General features: G+C 43.9%; 1 protein-coding gene across 2 annotated transcripts in view; it reads right to left on the reverse strand.

The window, feature by feature from the left end:
- Nucleotides 1–5,363: 5,363 nt before the first annotated feature.
- Nucleotides 5,364–12,003, reverse strand: part of PLIN3 (perilipin 3) — a 36,541-nt gene continuing 29,901 nt past the window's right edge. For both annotated transcript variants that reach the window (XM_049876479.1, XM_049876480.1), the window contains one exon: nt 5,364–6,235. In XM_049876479.1, the coding sequence (XP_049732436.1) occupies nt 5,891–6,235 (345 nt within the window). In that variant the 3' untranslated portion in view covers nt 5,364–5,890. The remainder of the gene's footprint in view (nt 6,236–12,003) is intronic.

The following is a 12,003-nucleotide window of genomic DNA, read 5'->3' on the forward strand; positions in this document are numbered from 1 at the left end:
AGAAAACAAACACGACAACAAATTACTATATTTTATTTTTAAATAGATCTTTCATCTCTAACGTGCTTTAATTAAAAACATTTCTTTCTATTCTTTGCTTTTACAGGTTCTTCAATAATTTCATCACGAATAAGCTGCTGAACAATATCTACTTCCATACATAATAAGGATAATGAATTGAGTCTTTCTTTAATCAATGTCGTACACTGAGGTTTTTTGAGTTTCTTTAGGAATGAAAATGAGCATTCTGTTGTGCAGTTTGTGATCATTAAAGTCAGGAATATGCATAAAGCAACTTCAGCATTGTACTTCCTCTTCTATTATGGGATCTCACATGCCTGTAGGAGTAAAATCTGTCTTTCCTGAATCTGTAATTTTTTTTCTTTTTATTGTGCTCTAAGTGAGAGTTTACAAATCAAGTCAGTCTCTCGTACAAAAACTTATATACACCTTGCTATATACTCCTAATTGCCCTCCCCCTAATGAAACAGCACACTCCTTCTCTCCAATCTCTCTTTTAGTGTCCATTCGGCCGGCCAACTTCTGACCCCCTCTGCCCTCTCATCTCCCCTCCAGGCAGGAGATGCCAACGTAGTCTCATGTGTCTGCTTGATCCAGAAGCTCGTTCTTCACCAATATCATTGTCTATCCCATAGGACAGTCCAATCCCTGTCTGAAGAGTTGGCTTTGGGAATAGTTCCTGTCCTGGGCCAACAGAAGGTCTGGGGACCATGACCACCGGGGTGGTTCTAGTCTCAGTCAGACCATTAAGTCTGGTATTTTTACGAGAGTTTGGAGCCTGTATCCCACTGCTTTCCTGCTCCCTCAGGGATTCTCTGTTGTGTTCCCTGTCAGGGCAGTCATCGGTTGTAGCCGGGTACCATCTAGTTCTTCTCGTCTCAGGCTGATGTAGTCTCTGGTTCATGTGGCCCTTTCTGTCTCTTGGGGTCATAATTACCTTGCGTCCTTGGTGTTCTTTATTCTCCTTTGCTCCAGGTGGGTTGAGACCATTGATGCATCTTAGATGACTGCTTGCTAGTGTTAAAGACCCCAGATGCCACTCTCCAAAGTGGGATGCAGAATGTTTCCTTAATAGATCTTATTATTCAAATTGACTTAGATGTCCCCCGAAACCATGGTCCCCAAACCCTGCCCCTGCTACGCTGGCCTTCGAAGCATTCAGTTTATTCAGGAAACTTCTTTGCTTTCAGTTTAGTCCAGTTGTGCTGACCTCGACTGTATTGTATGTTGTCTTTCCCTTCATCTAAAGTAGTTCTTATCTACTATATCATTAGTGAATACACCTCTTCCTCCCTCCCCCGCTTCCCCTTCTATAACCTTCAAAAAATATTTTCTACAAGCGGCCATCTAAGATACATCAATTGGTCTCAACCCACCTGGAGCAAAGGAAAATGAAGAACACCAAGGTCACACAACAACTAAGAACCCAAGAGACAGAAAGGGCCACATGAACCAGAGACCTACATCATCCTGAGACCAGAAGAACTAGTTGGTGCCCGGCCACAATCGATGACTGCCCTGTCAGGGAGCACAACAGAGAACTCCTGAGGGAGCAGGAGATCAGTGGAATACAGACCCCAAATTCTCATAAAAAGACCAGACTTAATGGTCTGACTGCGACTAGAGGAATCCCGGCGGCAATGCTCCCCAGACCTTCTGTTGGTACAGGACAGGAACCATCCCCGAAGACAACTCATCAGACATGAAAGGGACTGGTCAGCGGGGGGGAGAGAGATGCTGATGAAGAGTGAGCTAGTTAAATCAGGTGGACACTGGAGAGTGTGTTGGCAACTCTTGACTGGAGGGGGGATGGGAAGATAGAGAGAGAGGGAAGACAGCAAAATTGGCACGAAACGAGAGACTGAAAGGGCTGACTCAATAGGGGGAGAGCAAGTGGGAGAAGGGAGTAAGATGTATGTAAACCTACACGTGACAGACTGATTGGAATTGTAAATGTTCACTCGAAGCTTAATAAAAGTTAATTAAAAAAAATATTTTCTTCTCAGTTTAAACTACTTCTCAAGCTCTTATAATAGTGGTCTTATATAATATTTGTCCTTTTGCAGTTGACCAATTTCACTCAGCCTAATGCCTTCCAGATTCCTCCACGTTATGGAATGTTTCACAGATTCATCACTGTTTTTTATCAATGTGTAATATTCCATTGTGTGAATATACCATAATTTATTTGTCCATTCATCCATTGATGGGCACCTTGGTTTGTAAACTTGTTCTTATTACACTTCTCTAAAGGTTTGTATTTAAGTCATCAGGATAAGCCTGCACTAATTTCTTGAATGTCTTCATGCATTCTTCAGCAGGTATACCCACACTGTTTAAGAAGGAAAATCTATCTGAAAGAACTTCATACACTTTTGGCCTTCTTTCCATGCCAGATTCAAGTGTGTTGGTTATGGTGTCAATCACACAAAATCGGTCTCTGGCACTCAGTGATAACTTCTGGAGCGCTTCTTGTCATTTATTTGTTTCTTTCTAACACTGCTTTCTAATGTTTCTGCTACAAAAGACCTCTTTAAAGTGTTAAAAAGCAAAGATGTCACCTTGAAGACTAAGATGCGCCTGACTCAAGCCGTGGTGTTTTCAATCACCTCATGTGCATGTGAAAGCTGGACGATAAATAAGGAAGCCTGAAGAAAACTTGACGCCTTTGAATTGTGGTGTTGGTGAAGAATATTAAATATACCATGGACTGCCAAAAGAACAAACAAGTCTGTCTTGGAAGAAGTTTAACCAGAATGCTCCTTAGAAGCAAGGATGGAGAGACTGCATCTCACATACTTTGGACATGTTGTCAGGAGGGATCAGTCTCCGGAGAAGGACATCATGCTTGGTAAAGCAGAGGGTCAGCGAAAAAGAAGAAGACCCTCAACGAGATGGACTGACTCAGTGGCTGGAACAATGGGCTCAAGCATAACAATGATTTTAAGGATGGCACAGGACCCAGCTGTGTTTCCTTCTGTTGTACAAGGGGTCACTACGAGTTGGAACCGACTCAATTGCTCCTGACAATAGTTTTGTGACGGTGAACTGCTTGATAATCAGTATTTCACAGTATTTGTGTTTTCAAAATCTTGTCTCAAATTATGTAAATACCGTGTGAATGACTGGAAGAGATCTGTGCATGTCATTAAATTTACTTCTGAATCTTGGTGAGTTTGACTCGTCTGATGAAAATGCTACAATATATTATTCCACGTAACCAGCATAAATACACACTCTAGTGTTTGCATTTTGTTGGCAATGTTTTCTGCTCCTCTTTTGGTATGTCCTTTTTGTGTTTGGTCTTCAGCAGTATTCTATAAGGCATCTAGAATCTGAGTGTATGATTCCAGGATTGCACTTGTTGCTACAGCGTGCACTTCCCAACGTGTATTAGAAAGACATTTTAATACTCGGTCATTGCATAATACTGTTTGAGAACTGCCCATTGGTGACTAGAGGCAGCAAAAAAATGTGTAGAGTGACTGAACAGTAGAAAAAAATTAACTGCATTCAGACAACAATCTGCTGCACTATGTCCTACAAGATAAGTGAACGTGCAGCACATGGTGTGAAAATGTCATTTTCTTTACGTTCAAAAATTTTCTGTTGCATGTATTTATAACCTTGATGTATTGGCAGCATTGTCATAAGACTGGCCTCTGCCTTTAGAAAAATCAATTTTGCAAACTTCACATAAGCAGTGAAGCACCTGAATTGCAATTTCTTCAATGGTATGACTTTTTAAGCTAGTAAATGTGATAAATTGCTCGACGGGTTTTCCGTCTGTTGGAGATACGTATCCTAAAATACTGAGCTGATCTGCCCAAGAAAGATCAGGAGTGGAATCTAAGACAGACTGAAATATTGAGGTATACTTATTTTACCGAAAATAGTTGATCGAACTTTATCACTTATTAAATTTATTAATTCTTCACTTGTTGTTTTAGACATATACGATGGGTTGCCCTTTCCTGTATTACCATATTTTGAGATGTTACATGCTAAAGATGGAAAAAACTGAGCAACAAGTTCAAGTAAATCCTCAAAATTTCCATTTTGTGGGGACCCAAATCCTTCATTTCTCCCTCAAAAAGATGGTCCGCATTCAGAGATCGTTACAATGACAGCAACAATGCGTTGCAAAAGGACTTTCCAATATTGACATTCTTTATCAATTTGTGTGTCCAGTTCATGAGTTAAGCCAAAACCATGTCTTTGGTTCAAATATGACAACATACAACCTCTGCGAATTGAACTGTTTTCATGTTCCTCAATCATATTCAAGTTGCACCAATCGCTAAATCCATCCATAGTAAATTGAGAATTCAATGATTTTGGACTGAATAGTTTGCAAACAAAGCAATATACAGAGCTGACTGATGGAGAATACAGTAACCACTCCCTCTTATAATTTTTCAGCATTAGCTTTGTACCCTAGAAGTATATTCTGGCTACAGAATCCTGTTTGTTTGCCATCTAGAAATTATCAACATGAATTTTCAAGTGGTCCACTGTGATGCTGACATCACTTGACCCTCACTTGGTTAGCAGGTGAGTGCTTAACCAGTGCACCACCAGGGATCGGGGTGGAAAGAGGTCTGGATTAATCCAATTACTGTCAAATGGTTTGGTGTTGAATGGTAGGGCTGTCTTCTCCCTTCTCATTCATGTTCTTCTTCTTTCTGCCCCCATGGTCTCAGTTTCATAGTCCTTCCTCCTATTTCTTCCCTTTTTGTATTTCCTGGAAAGATATGTTGAAGTCCTAACTCCCAGCCCCTGTGAATGTGACTGTGTTTGGTAATAGGGTCTTTGAAGATGTTATCAGTTAACCTGAGGTCATATTGGAGTGGGATGGGTCCTAACCCCATTCAAGTGGTGTCTTATAAAGGAGGAGAGACACAGAAGTGAGAAGCCCACCTGAAGATAGATCCACAAACCAAGGAGGATTGTCAGCTGTCACCAGGGGCCAGGAGAGACGCATGGAACGGTTCCTCCCTCAGAGCCCTCAGGAGGAATCAACGTGGCTCCCAGCCTCCAGAACTGAACCAGTACCAGTTGCCATCAAGTCGACTTCGACTCACGGCGACTCCATTTGTGAGTCAGAGTGGAACTGTGCCCTATAAGGTTTTTAAAGGCTGAGTTTTGGGGAGTCAACAACCAGGACTTTCGTCCAAGGCACCTCCAAGTGGATTCAAACGGCCAACTTCTCCGTTAGTAGCCAAGTGCCTAACTATTCACACTGCCAGGAATTCTCTCCAGAATTGAGAGAAAATAAATTTCTGTTCTTATAAGCCACCCAGTTTGTGGTACTTTTTTACAAAAGGTCTAGGAAACACACACACACACACAAGTTCTTAGCTGCAAGTAAAATTTATTAAGATAATACTTAAAGGAAGCATCAAGGCACTTGAACACGCTGGCCAGGCCCCTGCCTCCTTCTGCTGTAGAATATGTCTCAGCAGCTTCATTGTACCTTTCCCCTCCCCCCAGAGGCCCACTTCTCACACGGAAAGTCCAAGTCCCATTAGCTTAAGGCTGATACCTGGGGCCTTGATGCAGAAAAGGGAGAATATAAGAACCACACCCCTGATTTTTACAAAACAAAATTTGGGGGGACCTGGTATGTGGAAATCTCACCCTAATTGCTGACAGAGGGGGAGGCTCACAACATGCTTCCTCTGAGCTCAGAGAGGGTGAGGGGAGATGAGTTGGGTGGGGTCTTAGTTTTGAGGACCTTAGTTTTCCACATTGGCAGCTGAGACAAGTGGTTAGAAAAGCTGGTTCCCAAAAGGGCCGCTGGTGTCGGAATCGAGCGCTGTGGCTGCCCCCTCAGGGAGGGACAGAGCCCCCAAGCCCCCTCCTCTCTCTACTTCTTCTCTTCTGGGGCTTTCTCAGTGATCCCAGGGGTGAAGGGTCCCACCAGCCACATGATGGGAGTGTTCTGGGCTACATACTCGACCATCTCATCAAGGGCTTCACGGGCCTTGGCCACTTGCTCGCGACTTTGGGTCAGGACAGCACTGGACAGGTCCTGGAAGCAGTGGATGCTGGAGAAGGTGGCCTGGAGGTCCTCCACCTGGCGGCGGGCCTGATGGGCCTTGTCCTTGATGTTGGTGGGCAGGCCCTGGAGGCTGGATGCCAGCGAGGCACAGGTGGCCTGCAGCTGCTGGGCAGTGTCCCTGAACATGGTGAGCGTCTGGGACTCAACCTGCTGGGGAGGGAGAGTCAGGACCATCAGGTTTGGAGCCACTGGCCTGGAAGCTGAGGAAAAGCAAGCAGGGGTTCTGGAGCTGACCTTCAGGAAAGTCTTTCCAGAGCAAGGCGGTCTAACGTGGGGGTTAATAATACCACCTCTTTCCTCATCCATTGGTGGTGGGATTGTAAAATGGTAGTACCACTGTGGGAAATGGTTTGGAGCTTCCTTAAAAAGTTAAACGCAGGAGGCGGGGCCAAGATGGCGGACTAGGTAGACTACCTCGGATCCCTCTTGCAACAAAGACAAGGAAAAACAAGTGAATTGATCACACACATAACAATCTACGAACCCTGAACAACAAACACAGATTTAGAGACAGAGAACGAACAAATACGGGGAAGCAGCGACTGTTTTCGGAGCCTGGAGCCAGCATCCCAATCAGGTAACCTTGGCGCCGGGCTTAAGTCTGGGCCCAGGGGAGCTGAACACAAAATCTTGCGACGGCACAAACAAGGGGTGCAGCCCTACCCCCCTGAACTGACCCCAGGAGGGGGCCAAGCCGGTCTGCGCAGGTAGCGTGGCGACACGGCTGGTGGGAGAAGTCCCCAGGAGGCAGTGACTGGTTTTGGAGCCGGGAGTGCAGCATCCCAGCCGGGGAACCTTGGCGCCGGGCTTTTGACTGGGCGCTGTCACGGCCCAAGCATGGGGCGCAGCCCTACTCCCCTGAACTAACCCCAGAAGGGGGTCCAGCTGGTCCGCAGGAGTGGCGCGGCGACGCGGCTGGCGGGACGAGAAGTTCCTGGGAGGCAGTGACTGATTTTGGAGCCGGGAGTGCAGTGTCCCAGCAGGGGAACCTTGACGCTGGGCTTTGGACTGGCAGCGGAGGATCTGACCGCGGCTTCAGCGGGCCAGACCCTCGGGGGAAATCTCCACACAGCCAGCACACATAGGTGACACGCCCCTCAGGAATCTCAGATAAAATAGTCATTCCAAGCAAGATAAGCAACTTTGGCTATATTCCGGGGTGCTACTCTCCTGTTTCTCTGAACCCTCCCCCACCCTTCCTAGGCGGCTTCATTAACATTGGAATTCCCTGAGCCAGAGGGAGAATGGCTCTGGCTCCGCTGTGGCTTTGCTTTTCCCTTTTTTTTTTTGCTCTTTTCCGAACCCATTCTTCCGGCCTGAAAGAAGGAACCACAAAAAACCCAGGGACCAAAAATCCATCCCTAATTGGACTAAAAACACAGAACCAGCTACAGCCAAGCATATATGATCCAAATCTCGGATTTTTATCCTTACAGGGAACAAGGTGGCGGTTATAATCCAAAGGCAGTTCTGATAGGGATCTGACTGCATTTTTTTTTAGCGGATTTTCTGGAAAAACAAGTTTCCCAGGTCTGATATCTCCGCTTATTCAACAGAGCCCTAACTGACCCACAACAGGGAACTGAGGGCTGAAGCTCCCCCCAGACCACCTAGCCTCTTGCCTTAGGGGTCTAAGGAGGGTGACACCTACCAATCTGTAGAGGTACTTGCATTGGGGGCCTAAGGTACAGCTGCAGTGCCCTCCCACCAAGGTGCTATAGGAATAGAGACACACCTACCTCACTGACACTTGGGGGAAGCCTGTTAGCATCCTGCCCCCCTGGAGGGTGAACCCCAGCTGCTACTAGAACCTGGTGCACACAAATATCACCACTACTTCTCGAGGTGGATAGGTGTTAGGGTGCAGCACACACTTGATGACCCAAAATCAGATTCTACTCAAGAATAGTGAATAGACTCAGGCACATATATCTGGCAACAGCTCATACCAGCTGGTAATAGGTCATAAGTAAGTCAAGGGCTACAACAAACAAGACAGCACAATCTAGTAGCCCATCCACGTATATTGAAAGAAAACAAAACAAGATAAGACTCAGTGAGCAATTATAGAATAAACCACTACTATATCTTAGTGATGGCTCGGAGACAGCAGTCGATATCAAACCACATAAAGAAGCAGATCATGACAGCTTCTACAACCCCCCAAACAAAAGAATCAAAATCTTTCCCAAATGAGGATACAATCCTGGAATTATCAGATACAGAATATACAAAACTAATTTACAGAATGCTTCAAGACATCAGGGATGACCTCAGAAATGAAATAAGGCAAACTGCAGAAAAAGCCAAGGAACACACTGATAAAACAGTTGAAGAACTCAAAAAGATTATTCAAGAACATAATGGAAAATTAATAAGTTGCAAGAATCCATAGAGAGACAGCATGTAGAAATCCAAAAGATTAACAATAAAATTACAGAATTAGACAACGCAATAGAAAGTCAGAGAAGCAGACTCGAGCAATTAGAATGCAGACTGGGACATCTGGAGGACCAGGGAATTAACACCAACATAGCTGAAAAAAAAGCAGATAAAAGAATTAAAAAAAAAAGAAGAAACCCTAACAATCATGTGGGACTCTATCAAGAAGGATAACTTGAGTGCGATTGGAGTCCCAGAACAGGGAGGGAGAACAGAAAACACAGAGAAAATAGTTGAAGATCTGCTGACAGAAAACTTCCCTGACATCATGAAAGACGAAAGGATATCTATCCAAGATGCTCATCGAACCCCATTTAAGATTGATCCAAAAAGAAAAACACCAAGACATATTATCATCAAACTTGCCAAAACCAAAAATAAAGAGAAAATTTTAAAAGCAGCCAGGGAGAAAAAAAAGGTCTCCTTTAAGAGAGAATCAATAAGAATAAGTTCAGACTACTCAGCAGAAACCGTGCAGGCAAGAAGGCAATGGGACGACATATACAGAGCACTGAAGGAGAAAAACTGCCAGCCAAGGATCATATATCCAGCAAAACTCTCTCTGAAATATGAAGGCGAAATTAAGATATTTACAGATAGACACCAAAAGAGTAAAAAGACCACCTACAGACTGGGAAAGAATTTTCAGGTATGACATCTCCGACCAGAGCCTGATCTCTAAAATCTATATGATTCTGTCAAAACTCAACCACAAAAAGACAAACAACCCAATCAAGAAGTGGGAAAGGATATGAACACACACTTCACTAAAGAAGATATTCAGGCAGCTAACAGATACATGAGAAAATGCTCTCGATCATTAGCCATTAGAGAAATGCAAATTAAAGCCACGATGAGATTCCATCTCACTCCAACAAGGCTGGCATTAATCCAAAAAACACAAAATAATAAATGTTGGAGGGGCTGCGGAGAGATTGGAACTCTTATACACTGCTGGTGGGAATGTAAAATGGTACAACCACTTTGGAAATCTATCTGGCGTTATCTTAAACAGTTAGAAATAGAACTACCATACAACCCAGAAATCCCACTCCTTGGAATATACCCTAGAGAAATAAGAGCCTTCACACAAACAGATATATGCACACCCATGTTTATTGCAGCTCTGTTTACAATAGCAAAAAGCTGGAAGCAACCAAGGTGTCCATCAACGGATGAATGGGTAAATAAATTGTGGTATATCCACACAACGGAATACTACGCATCGATAAAGAACAGTGACGAATCTCTGAAACATTTCGTAACATGTAGGAACCTGGAAGGCCTTATGCTGAGCGAAATGAGTCAGAGGCAAAAGGACAAATATTGTATAAGACCACTATTATAAGATCTTGAGAAATAGTAAAAACTGAGAAGAACACGTACTTTTGCGGTTACGAGGAGGGGAGGGAGGGAGGGTGGGAGAGGGTTTTTTACTGATTAATTAGTAGATAAGAACTGCTTAGGTGAAGGGAAGGACAACACTCAATACATGGAAGGTCAGCTCAATTGGACTGGACCAAAAGCAAAGAAGTTTCCGGGATAAACTGAATGCTTCAAAGGTCAGCGGAGCAAGGGCGGGGGTTTGGGGACCATGGTTTAAGGGGACTTCTAAGTCAATTCGCAAAACAATTCTATTATGAAATCATTCTGCATCCCACTTTGAAATGTGGCGTCTGGGGTCTTAAATCCTAACAAGCGGCCATCTAAGATACATCAATTTGTCTCAACCCACCTGGAGCAAAGGAGAATGAAGAACACCAAGGTCACACGACAACTAAGAGCCCAAGAGACAGAAAGGGCCACATGAACCAGAGACCTACATCATCCTGAGACCAGAAGAACTAGTTGGTGCCCGGCCACAATCGGTGACTGCCCTGACAGGGAGCACAACAGAGAACCCCTGGGGGAGCAGGAGATCGGTGGGATGCAGACCCCAAATTCTCATAAAAAGACCAGACTTAATGGTCTGACTGAGACCAGAGGAATCCCGGCGGTCATGGTCCCCAAACCTTCTGTTGGCACAGGACAGGAACCATCCCCGAAGACAACTCATCAGACATGAAAGGGACTGGACAGTGGGTGGGAGAGAGATGCTGATGAAGAGTGAGCTAATTATATCAAGTGGTCACTTGAAACTGTGTTGGCATCTCCTGTCTGGAGGGGGGATGGGAGGATAGAGAGAGTTGGAAGCTGGCAAAATTGTCACGAAAGGAGAGACTGGAAGGGCTGACTCATTAGGGGCAGAGCAAGTGGGAGTGTGGAGTAAGATGTATATAAACTTATATGTGACAGTCTGACTTGATTTGTACACGTTCACTTGAAGCTCAATAAAAGTTAATAAAAAAAATTTTTTTTCAACTATGTAAAAAAATAATGCAATGCTTTTCTCAATTACATAATAAATTGTGAACTCCCCCCCCCCCAAAAAAAAAGTTAAACGCAGAATTATTATATGATCTAGCAATTCTGCTCCTTGGTATGGACCCAAAAGAATTAAATGCAGGAACGCAAACAGATGCTTGTACACCTATGTTCACTGTAGCGCTATTCACGATAGTCAAAAGGTAGAAGCAGCCTAAATGTCCATGGATAGATGAATGGGTAAACAAAATGTACATATATATATGTGTATAATAGGATATACTCAGCTATAAAGAGAAACAAAGTTTGGAAACATTGTCAGTTGTTGCCGTTAGTTGCTGTCCAGTAGATTCTAACTCATGACTACTCCATGTGTGCAGAGTAGAACTGCTCCGTAGGGTTTTCAAGGCCGTGATCTTTCGGAAGCAGATCACCTCGCCTGTCTTCCAAGGTACCTCTGGGTGGGTTTGAACCTCCAGCCTTTTGGCTAATAGTTGAGTGCTTAACCATTTGTGCTATCCGAGAACTCCTTGAAAACACGCCAAGTGAAATAAATAAGTCACAAAAGACAATTATTGTATGGTCCCACTTACATGAAATATCTAGAATGGGCAAATGCATAGAGACAGAAAGTAGATTAGTGGTTGCCTAGAGGTTGCGCAATGGTTAAGCGCTTGGCTGCTTATTAAAACACTGGCAGTTCAAATCCACCTAGCGGCTCCTTGGGAGAAAGACCTGGCAATCTGTTCCCATAAAGATTACAGCCTAGGAAATCTTATAGAGTAGTTCTACTCGGTCACATGGAGTCCTTATGAGTTGAAATCAATTTGATGGCACCCAACAACAACAGAGGTGGAGGAGAGGGAAGAACAAGGAGTGACGGTTAATGGCCTAACCAAGGGGTTTCTTTTTGGCATGAGAAAAATGTTCAACACTGATTGTGGTGGTGGTCACATAATCCTGTGAATCTACTAAAAACCAATGAATTGTATACTTTAAATGGGTAAATTGTATGGTGTGTGAATTATGTCTCAATAAAGCTGTTATTTGGAAACTCTGGTGGCATAGTGGTTAAGTGCTACAGCTTGTAACCAAAAGGTCAACAGTTTGAC

Source organism: Elephas maximus, chromosome 3 (assembly GCF_024166365.1).
Source record: "Elephas maximus indicus isolate mEleMax1 chromosome 3, mEleMax1 primary haplotype, whole genome shotgun sequence".
Lineage (NCBI taxonomy): Eukaryota > Metazoa > Chordata > Mammalia > Proboscidea > Elephantidae > Elephas > Elephas maximus.